This window comes from Astatotilapia calliptera, chromosome 3 (assembly GCF_964374335.1).
Source record: "Astatotilapia calliptera chromosome 3, fAstCal68.1, whole genome shotgun sequence".
Lineage (NCBI taxonomy): Eukaryota > Metazoa > Chordata > Actinopteri > Cichliformes > Cichlidae > Astatotilapia > Astatotilapia calliptera.
In genome coordinates, this window is record NC_137424.1 from 67,480,145 (window position 1) to 67,502,810 (window position 22,666).

General features: G+C 41.7%; 2 protein-coding genes across 5 annotated transcripts in view; one reads left to right on the forward strand and one right to left on the reverse strand.

Moving 5' to 3' along the window:
- Positions 1-16,802, forward strand: part of LOC113019546 (Fc receptor-like protein 5) — a 37,505-nt gene extending 20,703 nt beyond the window's left edge. The window contains exons 3-6 of one of the 4 annotated variants that reach the window (XM_026163303.2): positions 313-576; positions 656-901; positions 977-1,117; positions 1,202-2,691. In XM_026163303.2, coding sequence (XP_026019088.2) covers positions 313-576; positions 656-901; positions 977-1,117; positions 1,202-1,308 — 758 coding nt within the window. In that variant the 3' untranslated portion in view covers positions 1,309-2,691. Of the gene's footprint in view, positions 1-312; positions 577-655; positions 902-976; positions 1,118-1,201; positions 2,692-4,618; positions 7,140-8,171 lie in introns of those variants that run through there. The other 3 variants (XR_013906378.1, XM_080298888.1, XM_080298889.1) reach the window with 3 other exon arrangements.
- Positions 16,803-17,658: 856 nt separating this feature from the next.
- LOC145425659 (chymotrypsin-like protease CTRL-1) lies at positions 17,659-22,666 on the reverse strand. The gene is made up of 6 exons (XM_080298887.1): positions 22,528-22,666; positions 22,212-22,232; positions 21,726-21,879; positions 20,579-20,835; positions 20,373-20,494; positions 17,659-19,904 (listed from the first exon to the last, which is right to left on the reverse strand). The coding sequence occupies exons 1-6, from the start codon at positions 22,583-22,585 to the stop codon at positions 19,560-19,562; spliced, it is 957 nt and encodes a 318-aa protein (XP_080155013.1). The 5' UTR covers positions 22,586-22,666; the 3' UTR covers positions 17,659-19,559.

Below are 22,666 nucleotides of genomic sequence, written 5' to 3' on the forward strand. Positions count from 1 at the left end.
GTCAGTAACCTTTTCCTGTCACAGTTTAAACCTGATATCAGCTACACCGTAATAGAAGCTCTGAGCATTTTTTATATTGTGGCATGATATCATAGTTATTGCGCTAAGCTATCCAGGAGCCTGCTGAAAGTTCATCGATGCTACCAAAAGCATAAAGGAAGTATGTTCACCTGAAGAAACGTTTCTAACTTTCTTGGAGGTTCACATTAAAAAAAAAACTGATCAGCTTTGACTGAGCTCACAAAGTTCACCACAGCAGGTCTGCTTTGGACCTCAGTGCTGGCTTGTACTTAATATGCATCTTCCTCACAGCTCGTCTGACTGTGAGTCCCAGCAGCTCTCAGGTCTTTAAAGGAGCCTTTGTGTCTCTGAGCTGTGAGGAGGACGACAGCTCTGCTGGATGGACTCTGAGGAGAAACACAAGCAGAGACACCGGAGCTGAGTGTGGAGATGAGTGGGGAAGATCAGCTGGTTCTTCCTGTGACATCAGTTACATCGACCCACTGGACAGTGGAGTTTACTGGTGTGAGTCCAGAGAGGGTCCCATCAGTAACATGGTTAACCTGACAGTCACTGGTAAGCTGAGTGTGTGGAGTTAGTGTTGATAAAGCTGTGTGTAAATGGATGAAATGCTGTAGTTTGTCTCTGTGTTGAGGTGGATCAGTGATCCTGCAGAGTCCTGTCCTCCCTGTGATGGAGGGAGATGACGTCACTCTGCTCTGTAAAACAAACACCACTCCCTCCAACCTCCCAGCTGCTTTCTATAAAGATGGCTCCCTCATCAGGAAGCAGCCTACAGGTCACATGACCATCCAGCATGTTTCCAGGTCTGATGAAGGCCTCTACAAGTGTGACATCAGCGGCCATGGAGAGTCTCCATCCAGCTGGATCACTGTCACAGGTGAGGAGCTTCACTCTGATTTCACCTCTTTTTTCATCCACATATTCACCTGAACATGTGAGATTCTCTCTGCAGGCAAACCTACAAACACAACCCTTGCCCATGAACCCTCCTCCCACCACCTTGTGTCCAGAGTTTCCCTCCACCTGGTCGTGTTCTGTCCATACTTCATCTCCACTCTGCTCATGGTATCTTTATATCGATGGAGAGCCACAGGTAACACTCTTAGTCTCTTCAGTTATTTATCAAGCTCAGTTCCTTTTGACTCTTTATACAAATCTCTGATTACACATGTGACAGGAAGTGACCTTATCCCTGTGGTAACAGCACCAGCCACCCAAGCTAGGGAGAGACTGGCTGAAGACTGTGATGACATTGTTGGCGTGATCACTGAGCATCACTTCTGAGTTCCTGTTTAATCTGTCAGATTGTGGTCGTCACATCTCTGTGATTGAACAATGTGCAACACCGCATATTTAAACTGGAATATTATGCTTTAATGAATAAATAAATGAAGAAAACATGGACCAGTCAAAGACTGAATAGTAGTAATGGAAGTTTAATGGATTTAAAGCACTTACATGTAATCATTCTCCTGTCAAAAGATTCAAACGTTGTGTAATAAAACATGTGACGGTGTGTGAAACACCTGCACCTCTGCAGTCTGCTCACATGTTCATGTTAAACAGGAAACTGAACGACTACAGTGCTGTGGAACATCTGTTAACCACAGGCTAGACTGGTGGTCCTGCAAGAACACTGCCCACTGCTACCTTTCATCTGCAAACACACACTGACTGCAGGATGGGCATTTAGAAACTCTGGCTCAGTTTATATCAGTGAGACAGGCAGTTAAAACTGAACCTGGTGTTGTGTGCTACAAACTTAAATTAAATTACAATCCACGATTCTGTTCAGACCTTTTCTTAGTTGGTTTCTTTATGATTATAATCTCAGGTTTTTGTTACCTTTTCCAATGAAGTTTCTGTTGGTAGTTTATCTTTAATTCTTTGAGTTCCAGTTTATTCTGTCTCCTCTATATTCTCCTGTATTTTAATGCTAATCTTGCTCTTTTTGTTCCCTTCTTACATTGCTTCCTGTTTTACTTTGATACCCTTTTGTTTCTTGTATTTGATTTCACATCTTTTATTTCATTCTGATGTGATTACCCTTATTAGCCTTTGTGTACTTATAGCTTCAGTCTTCCTTTTTCGCTTGTTGTGTCTTACTGTTTCTTCAGTGCCTTTTGGGGTTTGTGTCCTCGACATCAAATTTGTTTACTTACCTTTTAAATGTTCATTCTGATGGTTTTTCACACTGTAGATTGTAGATCTTCAAAATGAAGTGTACTGTTTGAGATTTGATGTTCTGTTTGTAACCCTCACAAGGTTATCCACTGCTGCTCATTACATGTTTTTCATGGATGTGTGGTTAAGTAATGAGCTCCCAAACAATGTGGCAGAGAGGTGGTTTGGGCTTCTACATTAAATCCTGGTGCACATGTCTGACAGTGTGCGCACTTACTGCTCTGATGTAGATAGATAATTGTGTTGTTGATTATCCAGTGCAGACCTTCTGTAGTTTATGTAGCACCAGATGAAAATGCTGAAACAGCCATGAAAGACTTCACTGACGCCATCAGCAAACTGCAAAGACTCTATCCAGAGGCCTTTGCTCTTGTCGGGTTTTAATTACTGCAGTGTTTGATCTATGCATCTATCAGAATGTTTGTAGTTTGCACTAAAAACTGACCATCAGGTCGCAGCAAACATTAAAAACACATGTATAGATTTCAGTTTCTAATGATTTATGGTGTAGGCACCTGTCAGTCACAACTACTCATGCTGTCCTCGGTGCACGCCTTCGTTTCTTCCTCTGTGAAAGGTTTGGGTGTCATCCTCGACAGTACTCTGTCTTTCAATTCACACATTAATAATGCCACTCGGTCTGCATATTTTCAATTGTGCACCATTAATCAGCTCCGTCCTTTTCTCACTCCACATGCCACTGCCATTCTTGTTCATAGCCGTGTTACTTCCCGGATCGATTACTGTCATTCAATTATTTTTTGGTCTTACTCAAAAATCCATCCACAAGCTCCAAGGCGTCCAGAACTCTGCTGCTCGTATCATCACCAGGACTCCTTCTATCCACCACATCAATACTGTCCTGCAGCAGCTTCATTGGCTCCTGGTCAAATATTGTATCAATTTCAAAATACTCGTGTACACATTTAAGGCTATTCATCATCTCTCTCCTCCATATGTCTCTGACCTGGTTCAGATCACCAGCCCATCTTGGTGTCTTAGATCCTCTTCTTCTCTTTCTCTCTCTGTCCCCTCTACCCGTCTTGCCACCAAGGGGATCGTAGCTCAATAGTTGGCAGTTTGTCTTATAATCAGAAGGTTGCCGGTTCGAGCCCTGGCTTGAACAGTCTCGGTCGTTGTGTCCTTGGGCAAGACACTTCACCCATTGCCTACTGGTGGTGGTCAGAGGGCCCGGTGGCGCCAGTGTCCGACGGAAAAATTAGGAGGACTTGGAGAGTGTTCATCTGTGACAGGAGGCTGTAGACAGTGGAGTGATTATAGGAAGCATTAAGCTTTCACACGAATCAGAGGGGGGGCAGGAAGTAGATGGTTAAACAGAAAGTAAAACATTAGGCTTGTGACATACAGTTTAGATTATGTCACTTCTCTTGGGGATTTTACAGGAATTCGAGCTGCTTCTGAGAAAATGTCAGAGCAATGTAACTGCACTGAGTGAAGATCAGGATGGTTGTGTTTGTTATTCATTGTGAAGTTTTCACAGTGAAATGTAATTGTTTCACAAAGCAGTGATTGTGTATTCAGGTTGATTCCACATGTAAGATTCACCAAAGAAGCAAAGATTTCACATCATCAGACCCAGATGGATTTTTGGGGATCCATCTCCCAGCCACTTGGTTGTACGCTGTCCTAGCTTGCATCTCATGTGCTGGATAGTCTTTGTGACACCTTTACACAGCCTGCAGGGTCGTGTTGGCTTCTATAGATCTGGTGCTCAGGGCCTCTGTGCTGTCTTTTAGGAATGGCCTTTTTCTAGACACTAGTAAGATTTCTTCATGTTTTATCCTCTGTCTGTGTGTCAGTGATAGATTACATGATTTTGGATCCTCCTTCTGACCTGCTGTCAGCTCATCTTGGAGTATCATCTTTCTGATTTATTCATTGACGCTGTGCCGATGGCTCCGATCTTATTCTTAGTGTTTGGTTCGCTGTATTTGCAAAAATGGCACAAAATATGAAAAATAGAAATTCGTCAGGAGGTTGATGGCTATTGTTGTGTTTAGTTTTTTTATTCCGTCCGTAGCTTTATCTAAAAATGAGGAAGAACAGTGCCAATGCTTTCTGTAACTGATGGGGCCTTCTCCATTTAGCTGTGACATCACTGAGAGGGTCGTGTCCCTAACAGGCCTGAGGTGTTCATACAGTTTCACTTGTCTGTTGTTAACGGTTGTGATGGGCCCATGTGGGTTAAATGAGTCATTCCTGTCACACCAAAGACGTGGGTACTAACCATCAAGGACTCTTTGAAATCAGCTGGGTGTCCCATCAGTAGTCCAAGCTGGCACATTTATATTTCAGCTTCATTCATCGTTTGTTTGCAGACCTTTCAAAGCCTTGTAGTGAAACTAAGATGTGCCCACTGTGTTTTTCTCCTGTGTGTTTGCTGCTTCAGGGCAGAGTCTACATGTGCCTCCTGAAGACTCTCTGAAACTGGGGAATTGTACAGGCTCCAGCCACAACTCTATCACCCTCCGCTAACTTGAACTGGACAACTGGATGAAAATGAATGTCTAATCAACTACAGACTGTTAACTGTTCATTTGTTCATGTATGACTGTGCCTTATATCAGTGTTGATAATTCCTTGTGGTATTTCTACTGAAATTCATTTTCATTTTTCATCCCATTAGACATTTAAAACTGAAATGTATTTGGATTTCTGTTCGCCAAAGAAAATCAGCAGTGTTGGCACGTTAGAGGGGGATGGTAGAGATGGGGTGAGATGGAGGCAGATGATCTGCTGTGGCGATCCCTAATGAGAGAAGAAGGAAGAAGTAGACGGGTTGTACTGATGCGTGCTCAGTCTTATTTATATACAAAGTTAGATCTCTTCTCCACTCTCTTGTTAACCAGCTGAAAAGCAGCTTTATACATCACAGCTTTATTTAACCTCCACTTCAGGGGCCTGGTTAGCTGGTATGATGCTGTTTAGCAAAAAGGAGACAAATACAAATATTTCAAAACAACAGAACAACAGAAACACAACTGATCAAGTCGTTGGTTTTATAGCAACAAAAGACCTCAGCTGACACAGAAATCACAAAAGTAAAGAATAGACCTGCACATGTTTGACTCCTCTTGTTTTTATTTGTATCCAGTGCTGTGGGTGGTTAAGATTCCTGATTGTCTTAAACACTGACATGAAGACAAACGGCTGCTTAAGTAGATGTTTGCTGTGCTTGCATTACTTTCACTTCTGCAAGTGGTGAACATGAGTTCATGTTAATGAACAACTGGGTCACTCTCCAGGGACAGAATGGAAACAAAGACATGTGGACACAGTTCATTTTCAGGAGTCGGCTTGTTTCCGCAGCATTCATGAAAGATAACCACAGTCCTGTTCCGCTCTTTGTTTCGCATCAGGAAATGGTTGTTGCATCTCTGAAACATTAATACACAAGCAGAAGAAAGCAAAGTACAACCAAGTCTGGAAGTAGCGATGTTGGCACTGTTGGAGCTATTTGTTCTTTATTTTTATTATTTTGAAATTAGTTAAAGTTTGTTGTTAGTTTACTTATATTTTGGGTTTATTTACAAGTTTTATTTGCAGGTTAATATTTGTTTCAATGGTTTTTTGGGTTTTTTTTTTTGGTGTTTACCTTGTTAAGTCAGTCAGTAATAACTGTAGGGCCATTTTTCTATAAATAAAGAGACTGGTATAGAACCAGCACGTACTGGGGTGGGCCTATGGTTTTTTTTACCAGAGCAGGAGAAGCAGCAGGAAGTAAGAAAAAATGGATCTTGATATTGCCAAACTGGATTAATAAACTATAAAAAGTGCAACTTTCAAGTTTGGACAGTGGACTTCTTTTGCCTGCGTACAAAATATTATCTCAGTGCAGCAGTGGTTTGTAGATTTTTAATTGTGGGATGTTTAGTTTATCAAACAAAAGGAATTGCCACTACACTGCAGATAACAGTGCCTCTACTATGTTGTAAATTTTGAGAAGATTACGTGTGCCAAATTGGTGTCAGTATCACCTTCAGACAACAACACCAGACACATTGTATGAAAATTAATTTAAATATAAAGCAACCAGTACCGACTGCCAGATCTCTGCTCTGTGTGCTGGATTCCCGGATTCCCAGAATCTTGGCAGGAAGTTGGTGTTTTTTCGGGTTCCTTATCAAGGCACAGGTCAGACTTGAGTCATCATGTGACACGTCTTTGAAGTTTCGTTTTGTAACCGACTGCTTTGTGTTCTTCACTAATAACTGAAACAACTTTGGCATCTGGGAGTGCATCTTGTGAGGACATACTGACTTTATGAAGTAGTTCAGCTATTTGTTTGTAATTTTGTGACACTTCCTTTCCTCAAACTGCTGCAGACGAGAGGATATCTTTACAAAGTTTTTTTCCAACCAATCTAATTCCTGCACAGTGACAATAAAGGGCTTTCTTGATGTTTTGTCCTCTGTCTGTGTGACAATGGTACATTAGCTACATGATTTCGGATCCTCCTCTCTTTCTGTCCCCAGGTGTCAGAGGCACTCGGCTCATCTTGGAGTGTAGTTTCACATCGTCACGTGTTTTCAGGCCAACACGTTCTCACTCCCAAAGTGTAATAGTTGACGCTACTTGTTTGCCCGACACTACATGAGTCACGTGACAGTACAACAATCCAAACAAAAGAAAGGAGGCGGAGGAACAAACTGCAGCGGCTCTGTGACTTGTGAAAGCAGCGGTTCTTGCACACACAGTCGGGTCTCCTCTTCGATGATATCGCATCTAAAGTGTCGATCTCATTGATCCGTATCTGTACAAGAGTTGGTATCGACATTGCATATATGGATCCTGCACGCAGCAATACGTACTTTCTTTAAGCGATTGCGCTGGAATCACTTAAACTACAGGAATGTGGCTCATATCTGTTTTCTTTTTCTTTTTGATGATTTGGACTTCACTATCAAAAGGTAAACAAATAGGAACTGGTTGATATATGCGTGTGTGTGTTTTTTTTATTATTATTTATTTTTGCGCCATCCTTGCATTTGGAGGATGCGGTCCACTTTCGGCTTCTGTTCTGCTCGCTTCATGTGTGGACGCAGATATTAGCTGTCGGTAACAGACCTGCCAGGTCATCATCATCATCGGTGAGGAACGACTGTTTTCGTAAACTTTGCTGAAATATTTACGAAATGCTTCAGCAAAGTTTACGAAATTCAGCAGATCTGCGTGTTTTCGTGAACTTTCTTAAACTTTCTCAAAGTTTACGAAAACATTCGTCAGACACGATAAATGAACACGAATGAAAAATGAATTTAAACATGCAGGTAACGAGTGTAACCTGCGGTAGGTCTGCGCTCTGTGCTCGGATTCCCAGAATGTGTTTTCACCTGTTGCTGAGTCATCCTGTCACACGTCTTTGGAGTTTCGCTTTGTGATTCACTACTTTGTGGTTTTCAGCGTTGAATGGTTGATTGAAACGACACTCGTGTGACGGACGAGAATATCTTGGAGTTCATCAAGTGAGGGCAGATAATTTTATTTATTCATTTATAATTTTGTGACACTTGTCTTTCTCAGATTGCTGCAGATGATGTATACCTCAGCTTCTATTTACATGTGTGAACTGATCACACTGATCACACATTTACATATATTATATTTTCACTCTTGGTTATGTGCGTTTCAGCTGGATTATTAGAATATGATCAACATGGTCTGTTATTGTTTGAAATTAATACAAGTTATAAGTTGTCTCTCTGGGTTAGCCTCATTTTATGATTTAGGTTTTGTCCCATTCCAGCCCTGTGTGCAAGCACAAATGTTTGGCTAGAGTTTAAATTACTTTCAGCAGATCTGCGTGTTTTCAGTCTCACCTGGATGTTGGATGTGTCTGTGTATTCACTCATCACATATGAAACACTTTGACCTTTTTGGGTTTTTCCCCGTAGTTTTCTTTGAGCTGAAGCACTAACGACTGTTCTTCTGTTGTGGTTTAGATCTGGATGAGGTGATCACAGTGAAGCATGGAGAGGACGTCACTCTCCAGTGTTGGGGTTTTACAGATGCTCCCATCGAGCTGCTGGAGTGGAGCAGACCTGAGCTGACAGACTACGTGTGGTACTACAGAGAGCAGCGCTCCTATGAAAAATATCAGCATCTGTCTTACAAAGGCCGGGTGAAGCTGAGAGACCCGGAGATGAAGAATGGAGACGTTTCAGTGATTCTGAAGGAAGTCACCTTCAATGATGCGGGCAGATATGAGTGTTTTGTCGGAACGAGGAGAACAAGAGACAAGCGGAGCTCCATCAGTGTCAAGGTGGAACAGACTACTAAAGATACCTCGGGTGGAGGAAACACTGAGAGAGAAAACAGGGATGTTGGAGGGAACATGGAGAGAGAAAAGTGGCGTGTTGGACAGATAGCAGCCATGGTGATTACAGTGATTGTAGCAACCGCATTGATTTTAATGATTGGGGTGGTTGTAGCTGTGGGGGTAGAGCAGGTTCCCTACTAATGGGAGGGTTGGCTCCAGTCTGCATCCTAAATATTTTCGGGGAAGATACTTAGCCCAAGTTGCTCTCAGATGCAGTCATTGGAGTCTAAATGTTAGACAAAAAGCTCACAGAAAAAGTGCTGGTGTGAATGTTTGAATGAGGCAAGTTGTGTAAAGGGCTCACTCTGAGTGCTCACAGTAGAAAAGCATTACATAAGAACCAGTTTACTGTTTAATGTCGTCTCTGTTGCTTCTAACACAAAGACCAGCAGACAAACAAACCCGTGAGGATCTCCTGCAGAGCGATGAAGCTGGAAACGAGCTGCACTGAAATGTCACCTGATTCTTGAGTCTGCTGTTACAGTTTGAGTTGATGGTACAGTCCCTGAAGAGTAAATGAATACAGTGAAAAACATAACTACAGCACAGCTAAAATGCATTTTTTTTTATTAAAATAAATAAATATTTCTTTTAAAAACTAATGTTTTGTAGACACATTTGAGCTGCTGCAAAAACAGCTAATGTGGCTCATGTGTTTTTTCCTCTTTGTTAATAATGGTACAAACTATGTGCTGTATTTGTCACTAAATAGTTTACAACACCATGAGATATATTATTTTATAAGAAGTTAATATATTTTCAAGTGTTTTATACTCTGAGCAGTATGAACAGGGACTCGAATTATTCTGTATTTATTTCCTGTTAAAGGAGGGGAAAAAGTACACAACTGTCAGAATCTGAACTCCAGAAAACTCTTGACTTAAACTGGTTCTGTTAACTGATGAGAACAGTGTGTGCCTCTCTATTGTTTTATATGTATTCCTCTTGACTGTATACATCTCTTCTGATTGGTGCTTATTCCTGATGTGTTTAATTTTTTTTACTCCTGTACAGTTGGCATGCTAAACCTTTAATTTAGTTTTACATGACAATGAAGGGCTATTCTATTTGAGTCTATAAGATGATGCAGGCAGCTCATAAAGCACGGATGTGGATCGTTGTTATTACAGTAGAGTCTGTTTATCAGCTCATCTTTGAGCGTCATCTTCCTGATTTATTCATGGTCGCAGTGTTGATGGCTCAGGACTTATTTCTAGTGCTGGACTGGCTGTATTTATAAATTGGCACAAAATATGAAAAATAGAAACTGCTCAGGAACATTTTGGATGATCATGTTTCATAATACCCCCTGGGGTTTATTTACAGGCGAGGAAGACAGTGCAAAAACGTTTGTAACTGATGGAGTTTTCTCTGGGTGGTTGTTGATGTTTGCATGAGTTATGACTCATTCGGTGTCATGCCTCTGTGGTATTAAAACGGCCTGTGGGTTTAATAGGAAAGAGGGAGGTGAAAATTTAAACTCTCTACGGTTACCCAGAAAAATACTCAATAGATGATTTTTATTGAGTGTGAAGTTTGCTCCCCATCTTTTCCAACAGAGGTGGTGTCAAATGTTTTTGTGACATTTATGCTGCAAAAATAGTTGTTTGTGCTGCTATCCTTTCAGAGATATAAATCAAAGCTTCTAGAGGTCATCTGAGGTCAACTAGCCCCCTTCTTACTGTAAAAAGATTCTTCTTTCTTCTCATATTTTTAAAATAATACCAGCACAAAAGTAGTACAATTGATGGACATCAAATTTGTTTGCTTTGGATAAACGTGTGTATGTGTGACCTTTTACATTTTCATGAATAACTTTAACACAGAAGCAGCACAAACACAAATATTGCAGCACAAACGTTTGACGGCACTTTTGTTGAGTTGGAAGAAGGTGAGGGTCAAGACACTTCACCCGTTGCCTACTGGTGGTGGTCAGAGGGCCTGGTGGCGCCAGTGTCCGGCAGCCTCGCCTCTGTCAGTGCGCTCCAGGGCAGCTCTGGCTACAATGTAGCTTGTGATGTGTGTGTGTTGTAGTGTAAAGCGCTTTGGGGTCCTTACGGTCTAATTAAAGCGCTATACAAATACAGGCCATTTACCATAACTTTTCAGCTGCTCCGCTCCACGACTCCGGAATTCCCTACCTCCTGATTTAAGAAATGTCTCTTCCTTCTCTCTCTTTAAGTCCCAACTCAAAACTTACTTGTTCAAAATAGCTTATCCTGCATAACCTCTCCACTCTGCTATTTTAAATTTTCTTCATGTCTTATGCTTGAAAATGTGTACACTGCTTGCTTTTATGTTGCTTTTATTATTCTGCTGTGTACAGTGTCCTTGAGTGTTCTGAAAGGAGCTTTCAAATAAAATGTATTATTATTATTATTATTAAATATTTAGTCTGCATTGAAAAAAGGAGACAGGGAGGCAAATGGCTGAATTAAAGGGTTTTATTAATGTTTCTATTATTAATTAAATTAAATGAGTCAGGCAACCCATTATCACCTTACAGAGAAAGAAAACAAAACTCAGGAATTGGTCAAGTCCACCACCATCATCCTGGTGCCAAAGAAATCCTCAGTGTGCTTAATGACTACCGTCCCATCACCTCGACCCCCATCATCATGAACTGCTTCATGAAACTTGTCATGCCACATGTGACATGCCACCAGATCACTGGATCTGCTGCAGTTTGCATACCGGCCGAACAGGTCGACCGAGGATACTATTTCCACTGCTCTTCACCTCTCCCTCTCCCACCTGGACAAGAAAGACACCTATGTCAGAATGCTGTTCATAGACTTTAGCTCAGCATTCAACACCATTATCCCCCAAAAACTATTTGACAAACTCAGCAGGGATGTGGTTCAGAAACTGCAAAGTCGGTGACCCCAGCTACATCAGATAGTTAAAACAGCTGCCAAGATCATCAGAACATCTCTCTCTCTCTTACAGGACATCTTTCACAAGCGTGAGCAAGGCTTCCTGGTGATGCAGCCTCCTCCCTCACACCTCTCACGTGGACTCTTTCTTTTCTTTTTTCTCCTTCCATCTGGCAGACGCTATCGCAGCATCTGGGCCCGATCCTTCAGACTGTGAAATGAGTGGGAGTGTGCTGGGTTAAATCTCACCAACAGGTGGCGCTATTGCTTTGTCTGTTCATAGGTTGCGTTGCGATAACCAGTCGAGGCCTAGCAAAGTCAGAAGCAGGAAATATTTCTCACACGTGCGCTGGTTAAATAGTCATGAATGAACACAACTCAACTTCATCCTTATTTGTGACTTTGTGGAAAACACTGCCCGTGAGTATTTTGAGTTTTTAACGTGTCTTCAATTATAATTTTTTAGTACTTTACATACAATTGTGATTTTTAGGGAAGTTAATTTTAAGAAACAGGCTATTATGTAACTTCAGGTCTCATTGCACCTTGTTTGTTTTTTACCCCTCAGCTGTAAAACGTTCATGGAGGATTTTCGTGGACTCCCAAGTTTGTAAATGTGATAACTTGAGAGGAATTAAAAATCAATACCATAGGTGTAGCTACTATAAAATCTCAGACAAGTATAACTCTCAGACTGAAGTATATGTTTGTTGATGTCTGTTAGTTTTACTCTGCTTGCATTTTGAAGGGCCGTCTTAATAAAGTAGCCAGCACACCTGTCACTGGTCAAAGAGCTGTCTGTCTGCTTAGTTGTGATTCACACAGTAGTAGCAGAACAGGAGGAAAGTGGATAGATGCACGTATCTTGGCATTGTTGGAAGTTGATATTTTACTAATAAACCAGTTCAATAAATGTATAATCATAAGAGTATATACCTGAAGCCAGGACATGACTAATAAAATGGATGAAAGCAGGAAGAGTGAATTCTTACTCTTGATTTAACCAGCTAGTCTTGCTCATTGAGGGACAAACAGTTACAGAGGACACACTCGAGGCTTCAACTCACCTGCAGGTGTAACTTTCAGCTTGGTTTCCTGCTTCATCTCAGATCTCTGGCTGTGATCTGTTTCATATGAGATGTGGCACTCATATGTTCCAGTGTCATTAACGGTGACGTTGTGAAGAATGATGGACATTTTTCCACTTTTCATGTTTGGGTCTTCCAGCTCCACTCGACCTTTGAAAGACTCATGCTGGTAGGCTTTGTAAGGACGATCTTCCCGGTAAAAGAAGCCATAATCATCTACTTTCAGGTCACTCTTGGTCCATGCTACCCGTAAGATGTTGCCTTCATGGGGACCCTGACAATCGAGAGTTGCATCCTCTCCAACCTCCACTTCTTTCTCATCTTGGACTAAAAGAAAGGAAAAGAATCCAGAAATACTGCACACCCAAATTATAGTTGGATTAGTGTTGTTGCTTAGTGCATTACAATCATTCTGGACAGGCTCATATTTGCTACTTACAACCAGCACACTGTCACAGCCCCATTTTTCCATAATCCCAAACCTCATTTAAGTAAAACTTTGGGAAAATTTTGGAAATCTGCCAGTAGAAACGATTAAAGGATGTACAAGGAGGTACACCTTTAATGTCCGCAAATCCTCTACGGAGAAAAAAACAGTGATTAAGAGGGACAGCCTAATTGAAAGTGTATTTATATTTCAGTTTGGTGTGATATATATTGGGACATTTATATATAAGAACTATTTCATGATATTTTGTATTATTGAATATTCCAATTTACCTTGTTTGTTATTTTCTTATTTATTGGAGCAACTGTGCGATCCATTTTCACAACCAGCAGCAAAGAGAGGCACTGACTGTTGCATCTCGCCTGCTAAACCCTGGGTTGTTCCCTCTTGTCTGTGTGTTTTATATGTGTAAAGCAACCAATATAACCTTTGTTTGTACTCACTTGTTTGTATGGAATATTTTATGTGTTGTAACTTTTGCTGCCATGATGACAGGTCTCTCTTGGAAATGTGATCTTAACCTCAGCGAGACTTTCACCTGGATAAATAAAAGATAAATAATCCCAGAGGGGAAGAAAAAGAATGAAATGGCTTTAGTGGACGTGGAATTCTGTGGAAACTTTGTAACAGAGCTGTGAACGCTCCCGCCTCAAACACACCTCAGCTTCCAGCAGGGCCGTTCAGGGACATTTACAGGAAACTCGATCATATTTGCTTTGCAATAACTTTACTATCAAAAGGTAAACAAAGACGAAGTGGGTCACTACAAGAAGTCGAGTCACTCGGTTTGTGTGTTAGTTTTGCTTTATTTATTTTTTCTGCTGATTTATTCTTATTTATTTTCACTTTTAGTTATTGCTATGTTAGTAGAAGTTGTTGGTCTCTGGTTGCCTGAGGACTGTAAGTGTGGACGCAGCTTTAAGCTGGAGATAACAGACCTTTCACTATGTTGTAAATTTCAATAAGATTACGTTACCATTCGTGCCAAATTGGCATCAGTATCACCTTCAGACAACAACACGTCCGGCCCATGCCTAGAAATGGGCATCTTGCGATATGTGTGTTTGGATTTTCGTTTTGTAATTAACTACGTTGTGTTTTTCACTGAAGATTGAGATGACTGTCTCCTCAGTTTGTCCACACTCTTGTAGGCGATTGGAAAAATATCTGTGAGTGCATCTTGTGAGGGCAGATAACTTTATTTATTTACTTATAATTTTTGACACTTCCCTTTCTCAGACTGCTGAAGATGATTTCTACCTCAGATTCTTAGTAGGACAGAGAGGTGGAGGGGAAGGATAGGGACAGGATGTGTTTACAAAACTGTTGGAGTCTTTTTTTTTTTTTACTCATTGTACTCCAGTACAATGGCAATAAAGGGCTATTCTATTCAATTCCATGAGGTGAAGCAAAAAGATCCACACACGTGGATCATTGTTATTACTGTAGAGTCTTTACCTTACAATTCAAAGTGCTTTGAGGCCACTTTGTTGTGGTTTTGTGATATATAAATGAAACTGACTTCAATTGTTTGGCTTCTATGTTTCTGTGAGTCGCTGCAGTCTTATCTTATCTCATCCTCTGGAATGTTGGTCAGTCGCTCTGCAGAGTCAGTTTTGTTTCTCCACATCTCAGTCCTGAACCATACTTTGTTGTAGTCGAAGAGAGACCTACTGCACATTTACCCCCCATGAGCAACACTGATGAGACGTGAAACTATCTTTTTGTTTTTCCTTTCTAATCTGATGTTAAGGACGTTACTCTGCATCCTCTAAGTCTCACATTTTGACAGCCAGGAGTTTAAGATGCAAGTCAGCATTCCCAGTTTGATATGGTTCGTCCTTGAATTGTCAGTGGATGCCTGGATGTGTGAACTTTTGTAATAAACAAAAATCCTGTTGGCTGTGGTAGACTCTTGCATCTATAGATCTGATGCTTAGGTCCTGTTCTTCTCTGCCGTGATCAGAGCCTCTGTGCTGTCCCTTTAATCTGGCCTTTTTCTAACCACTGGTAGGATTTCTCGATGTTTTGTCCTCTGTTTGTCTGTCAGTGGTACATTAAATGATTTTGGATCCTCCTGTTTGGTCCCAGCATCTGTCTTCAGCTGTCAGAGGAACTCTGTCAGCTCATCTTGGAGTATCCGATGGATTCGTCACCAAATTGCAAAATCTGAATGAATTTTCATGACTTTTAAGTGTTTTGTGGGGATTTTTCCTATGGATTATAAACTGGCTAAAACCCAGGACAGAAATAATATACCAGCTTCCATCGTCAGACGAAACTCCAAATACGTATCAGAGGATGACTCACGTCCAACTCAGGCCACAAAAACTGAACCCTCGACAGGGGAAAACAACACCACGCCGAACCTCCTCTGGGAATCCCAGCACAGAGAGCAGAAACTGACAGGTGGAACCGTGAAGCAGTGAGCTGGGTTTTTAAAAATGTGTCGCTGCTGCCTGATGTTGGGCCCACAGAGGAAGACGACTCACTCACTCTTCTTAACTTCCTTCCTAAAAATGTGGAAGGAGAGCAAAGACTCTTATTTATGACAGGAACAGAATAAACCACAGCAAACTGTTCCAGTTCTTCTTCTCTCTGGCTCTTGACGAAGGCAGTCGCATTTTCTCCCTCTCCCTTCCCTTATCCTTCCTGCTTGGCTTTCTCATGTCTCTGTCTTGTCTACTTTTCTCCCTCTACCCTGGAAGAGTCTCACAGTCTGTTCTCTAAAACCTAAAAAGGAATTATGGATTTGATCAACTGGTCCCTGAATGCAATTGACACCCTCTTCTTGACGAGAAGCCTGGGTTTGGGAGAGCCCATTGAAGACATCTATCTTTTTGGAACCATGATAACAGGGTTCTTGCTGATCAGCGCTGGCTAGGCCCAGGCTTATCGAAGAATAAAAAAAGCAGAAACAGCTGTTGGGCCTCCCTGCTGCTGCGGAGTCGGGGCGGTCTGCCTCTCCCCACCGCAGGGAAAAGGGTAACACCACCTGGGTCTGGGTGCAGTTCCCCCCTCCAGGGGCAAGGGTACCTAGACCCGGTTCCCCCAGGGATCAATAAAGTATTCTGATTCTGATTCGTAGAGTACGCTTGGGGAGTGTGATCGTGTGTACAGCGTCTCTTTATGTCTGTCTCCACGTTGGTTGAGTGTGGAGTAAGTGCATATGAGAGCATGAGGGTGGGAATGGATGTTTGTGTCTGTGTGTGCCTGTATGTTTGTATCTATATGTCAGGTTGGGTATCAGACGCCACTTCTCTGGGGACATCTCAGGCCGTCCAAAGTATGGAGACCTATCTCCCCCCACCACCACTTCCCCTGCCAGTGGCGGACTCCCTCAGACATCGGTGCGTTGGTGGTTCTTTGTGTCTGGGGGTGGGCGTCCAGGTACACACCGGCTCACTCCTTGGCGGCCGCTTATCGGGGCCTGGAGCCTGGGGCTCGCTCGGGCCACTTCGGAGGTGGGGTGCCCCCGGCCTCTCGGCCTGGGGCTCGGTCACTTAGGCACAGCTGGCTGCCGACGGAGCTCACGGGCGCGTCATTGCAACTCCCCCTGGCTTCTGCTCCGCGGCTGCTGAGTGAGCCCTCATCTGGGACTCTCCTCAGCTCTTACTGGGACAGTGGCGCGGCTGCCCCTCTGTTGGTCTTCCTTGGTCTCTTGTGTTCTGGGGGCCTCTGGATGTCTGGAGTTTTGATCTCCTCCATACCTGCTTCATGCCCTGGAGGACGGGGCTGTGGCTCCCCCACACCCTCTAGCAAATCATTACATGAAGGAACCTTTTAAAAAAACAAGCGCGTCCATGCTCACAGGTGTACACACGGGTGATCACACCCACAAACTACACCCTTTTTGGCTCCTACCTCAAAGCACACTGTGTTCTGTTGATCTTATGTGCTGCACAATAATGTTTAACATTTAGTATTTACTGTCATATTCCCATATATCATTGTGATGTTGTTTATTCTATTACTCTTGTTCTCTTCTGCTTGTTTTCTTTTTTCTTTCTCAGCAGGTGACCCAGGTGATTGATATATGCATTTTTTTTCTTTTTTCATTTTCTGCCCATTCTGTTGGTTTTTGTTTTTTGCCCTTCTCCCCCGTCCCTCTTCTCAGCTGTTTCTCTTTCCCTCTTTCTTTCTCCCCTTCTTTCTTCCAGTCAAGTCTGTCCCGTATTCAGCAAGTGAAAATAAAATAAACAATAAAAGGTGAATTAAATGGACCATTATGGCAAGGCTGGGATGGTCAATTTGCTAAAGTAAATCCGTTGGGCATCTTTCTTTGTCTTTAGACAATAATTCTGATGGCAAAAGAGCCAAACGGGACAGGCAAAAAAAAAAGAAAAAGAAAAAAGAAACAGCTGTTCAAATCCCCACAAGGCTGCCCGCTATGTTGATTGGAACGATGGATTAGTGAATTCCATCTCAACATAATGCTTTTCCTGACCAACATTAACAGTGACTGAATTACATGCTCATGTTGTACCAGTGAGACGGGAATATATCCCAATATACACATTAATGGGTTTTCTGTCACCTGATGACTAATGGCTGTACTAATATTGGCGCAGACCTCTTTCCAAAATGACTGGATAATAGCACATTCCCACAAGCAGTGGAACCTAGTGCCCACTCTGACCTTACACTTGAGACAGTTTGGAAATGTTCCCATATTATAATTACTATAAATATACATTTCATTTCATTTCATTTATTCATTTATAAAGCACATTTAATAACAACAGGGCGTTGACCAAAGTGCTGTACAACATAACAATTAAACAGTGGCATTAATAACAACAACAGATAAAAATTAAAAACAGATTAGGATAAAAGAATTGGTAACTCCCCTACAGTTTTGAAAGCCAGAGTAAAAAAATATGTTTTAAGATGCGATTTAAAAAGAGTAACAGTTGGGGCCTTTCTAATGTGGAGAGGTAGATTGTTCCACATTTTCGGTGCCACAACCGCAAATGCGCGATATCCTCTACCATTCTAGACTTATGTAAAGTAAGGAGTAGGTGATCACTTGATCGAAGGGCTCTAGAGGGCGTATACAGCTGCACAAGGTCAGACAAATAATCCGGTGCCTGGCCATTTAGCACTTTATAAGTTAAAAGTAAGATTTTTAATTTAATTCTAAAACGCACTGGAAGCCAATGAAGGGAAGCAAGCACCGGAGTAATATGTTGGTGTTTCGTCACACGAGTCAAAAGGCGAGCTGCAGCATTCTGTACAAGTTGGAGCCGGGCCAAGCTGGACTGACTGACACCCACATAAAGTGAATTGCAGTAACCCAGTTGAGATAAAAACAAACGCATGAATTGCTCATTCCAAGTTTCTATAGGATAGAAAAGATCTCACTTTGGATAGGAGCCTTAATTTAAAAAAGGACCGCTGGACAACTGAATTAATTTGTTTCTCAAATGTAAGTTTGCTATCCAAGAAAACCCCCAGGTTTTTTACATGCGTTTTAACAGCACATTTTAGGTTGCATAAGTCCAAATCTGGGGCATTGAAATTACCGCTTGGTCCAAAAATAATTACCTCTGTTTTATCCTCGTTGAAGGCAAGAAAATTTGAGGCCATCCAGGTTTTAACTTCGTCGGGACATTTGACTAACGATTCCATGGGCGTAGAGGTGTTTTTATTAAACCGAAGATAAATCTGGGTGTTATCGGCATATGAGTGAAAGCAGATGTTATGCTTCCTAAAGATTAGGCCTAGGGGCAACATATAGATTGAAAAAAGAATTGGGCCTAATACGGATCCCTGCGGGACACCACAAGTAAAAAGAGCTGGGGAAGAAATAAAATCATCAAGGCTCACGGAAAAAGTCCTCTTGGAGAGGTACGACCTAAACCATTCCAAGGGGATACCTTTGATACCGAAGATAAATCTGGGTGTTATCGGCATATGAGTGAAAGCAGATGTTATGCTTCCTAAAGATTAGGCCTAGGGGCAACATATAGATTGAAAAAAGAATTGGGCCTAATACGGATCCCTGCGGGACACCACAAGTAAAAAGAGCTGGGGAAGAAATAAAATCATCAAGGCTCACGGAAAAAGTCCTCTTGGAGAGGTACGACCTAAACCATTCCAAGGGGATACCTTTGATACCACATTGCGCTAAACGGGAGATCAGAATGCTGTGGTCAACAGTATCAAAGGCTGCAGTTAAGTCTAGGAGCAGGAGCACAGCTGGGTCTCCTGAGTCAGTGATTAATAAAATATCATTAAGCATTTTTAAGAGGGCAGTTTCTGTGCTCTGGTGGGTTTTGAAGCCCGACTGGAACTTCTCAAAAATATTATGACTGTTTAGAAAGGATTGCAGATGCTCAAATACAATCCTTTCTAGAATTTTTTGACAGAAATGGTAGCTTGGAGACAGGTCTAAAATGAACAAGAACAGAATAATCAAGTACTGGCTGCACTACAGCGTGCTTGTATCCAGTTGGTTCTACTCCAGAGCTGAGACTGCTATTAAAAATAGTTAAAATCTGAGGGGCAGGATGATGTCTTTATGCTATTGCAAAGCTCTTCTACCTGGTTAAGACATGTTCTTCATGTTTGTATTAAACTTGAGTAAATGTGTTGATCTAGTTTCCAAAAGTTCCAGCAAACACATGGAGCAACACAACGAGAACACACAGAGAGGAGAAGTGAGTGAAGTGGATCAGGTTTTCCCCACTGCAAAACACACCCACACATGTCGGAGAAGTGGGAGGGGCAGTAGGAGGAGCAGTGGTTTGTAATGAACTGTGTGGGGAGGTGAAGGTAACAAAGCCTGGTGGTGTCCCTGTAACTGTGTCGCTGATCCATTTCTGGTACTGGGACACAGGAGTGTAGACTGAAGGAGATGCTGTACATCCAGGCACACTGAAAACTCCACTCTGGAGCCAGACTGATTTACTCTGAGTCATGAGTGGCGCTCCAAGTTTATCCTGTGGAAAGACAGTGATGAAAGTTATTAGGACAGATACAGATGTGTAACTCTTAGAAGTTGACCTTTTTCACCTGAGAAAGTTTTAACTTTGTTGGTAGTTTTGTTGCAAACTGCTCAAATAAATTAAGGGAGTAGTTGATCATCACAGTATATCACAGTCCGTAAAACTTAATGGATGTCAGTCTGTCCAGTTAGGAAACATGAACCACTGTGAATCCATTTCAGCTGCTTTGGTGCAAATGAAAGTGACGATTCCACAGACAGAAAGTTTCAGACAGCTCTTTTAAAGGAATCAGTTTCATCAAATAAATTAGGTTTTTTTTAAAGAAAAAAAGACCTTTGATTAAATATGAATATGAATATTTATAGACAACGACAGTAAAACAAGTAAACCAAAGTGTGACTAAAGATGAGATTATCTCAGTGACAGTCAACAACAGATTATAGTAAATAAAGTTGTGGTCACCCAACATGAATTCGTCTCTCTAGTACAGATGATGCTGTCTGGGATCCATGGAAATCTGGCTTTGCACACATCGTTTCCCACTACTGATACTTTTGCCTCCTGCAGGTTATATCTCAATGCCTCTGTTTGGAGAGAATTTAAACATCAAGCTTTTCTAAAGACTCCAACATAATGCTGTAAAATCAAATAAATATTTTATGATTTACCAATGTCACCAAAGCCGATGGCCCAGCTGCTGGTCTCATTGTTGAAAGTGCTGTTTTCTGAGGCCAAGCAGATCGGCTGAATGTAGTCTGTGAAATTCACAGGAGCCGACAACTTCAGAAGACAAATGTTGTTCTCACGAGTCAACGAGTTGAATCCAGGATGGCAGGTGGCGTTTATCACGTTCAGCCTCACTTTATTTGGGTCTGGATCTAACACCCTGTTGCTGCCCAGCAAGACCACCATGCTACTGTAATCCCTTCACACACAACAGACATTTTTATTGTGCCTCATGTTGATCATTGTCACAGAGCAAAGCAGTCAATGTCACGAGTTTCCTTTTTCCTTTCAGCCCTTTGTCGTGTGTGTGTGTGTGTGTGTGTGTGTGTGTGTGTGTGTGTGTGTGTGTGTGTGTGTGTGTGTGTGTGTGTGTGTGCTCAGGTGGTTGAACCTGCTGGCGCACTACATAAATGAGTAATTAACTCTGATGGTCAGATTCATCCATAACACTGAGTAAGTTTATGTTTCAGGTGCTGCATGGAGATCTAGTGTTTGTAGAGGAGCAAGCTCAACAAACATCAGCAAACACACAAACTGTGTGTGATACTTTTTTAAAGCAGGAACTTTTTCCAACATGTCCGGATATGTAACTTACATCTTTATGATTCATTCATGAGTTTCTAAAATCAGATCTTGGATCAGTGATTGTGCTGCTGATAATTCTGTGTTTTCCAAAGGTTGCATGAAAGCATCAGATTAGTTGCATTGTACAGTAGATGTTAATGCAGCCGGTCAGTGTAGTTAGGCTGATGGCAGCTAGAGGGCGAGACCAGTGTGTTTTTGTATAGAATGTTATGTTATGTGTGGGCAGAGCAAGAACAAGAAAATAAAGTGTGGTTATGAATCGTACAGTATAATTGAATAACACGACAGGATGAAATTAAATTAATGTGACATCTGGTTTGATTGTTGTGCAGACAACTCTGTACTTTGCAGTTCAGCAATTTGTGTAACAGCTGTTGTTTTTAAATGTTAAAAGAAGTGAGCAAATATTTAAAAAAAAACATCTCTAGTGCATATAAATATTGCACTTCACCTTCATCATCATATTACTCCTCAACAAAGTGTAAACTTGCAGCAGTGACTCACGTTGGTACGGAGGATGCAGCTGTCAGCACCCACTGGTCGGTGATCAGAGACCCTGCAGAATAAGTGTTTACAGCAGCGAACCAGGGCCAACTTCCTGGTGCAGCGTCACGAACTCCTGTGATGCTGCTGCTGTTCACAGCACTTCTGCCACATGCTGACAAGAGAAGAGAGAGCACAGCTAAACAGATCAGCCACCACATTAAAACCACTCAGAGAGATAACACTGATCAATGCTCTGCTGGGAGATCCTGAGCAGTGACATTTATGTGGATGTTATTTTAACATTAGACTGTGGTTTACATGTGATCCACAAATGTTCCTCCTCTGTGTCAGAAAACTGGAAAATTTTACTGAACAAAATCACATCACAGTTTATAGAAAAACCAAAGTCAGCACACTCAAATGTGGACATCACAGTTTTATATGTGCTCATTACTGTACAGCTGACAGAAGGAAGACAAGGTTCAAATGTCTTTGGATGCTTACTGGGCTGCTGTGAGTGACAACCTGGAAATGAGAACACACAGACAAACCTGTGAAAGTAAGCACTGACTGCTTTCTTCGAACTTGAAGAACTGATCACACTAAACACAACACTTTTTAGGGGGAGGGGATTGTAGATCTTTAGGTCTAGTTTCTATATTTAGAACAGCTTTTAAGAAAATCTGCATCTTTTCTGAGACAAACTTCAACTTTTCATTGATGATGTTGATAATTTTGACATAAAACCTTTAAACATTAACCCACCAGTTCATGTCTTTGCTTTATAGAAAGAGAACAACCAATCAAATCATTTTCTCACCTTTGCAGAAGAAAATGATCACCACAGTGAAGCAGCACACAAACTGTTGGAGAGCCATGGTTAACTGCACCTCTTTCAGGTCATCTTAGACTTTAAATATGTCAAATTTATGTCCAGCTCCGCCTGTTCCTAGCAGTCA

Excerpts from the sequence above, each read along its gene's own strand:
- LOC145425659 (XM_080298887.1), bottom strand. The coding sequence starts at position 22,585 with ATGGCTCTCCAACAGTTTGTGTGCTGCTTCACTGTGGTGATCATTTTC. Across the intron at positions 22,233-22,527 it reads GATCATTTTCTTCTGCAAAG|GTTGTCACTCACAGCAGCCC; the intron begins GTGAGAAAATGA and ends TCTCATTTCCAG. Across the intron at positions 20,495-20,578 it reads CATCGGCTTTGGTGACATTG|AGGCATTGAGATATAACCTG; the intron begins GTAAATCATAAA and ends CTCTCCAAACAG.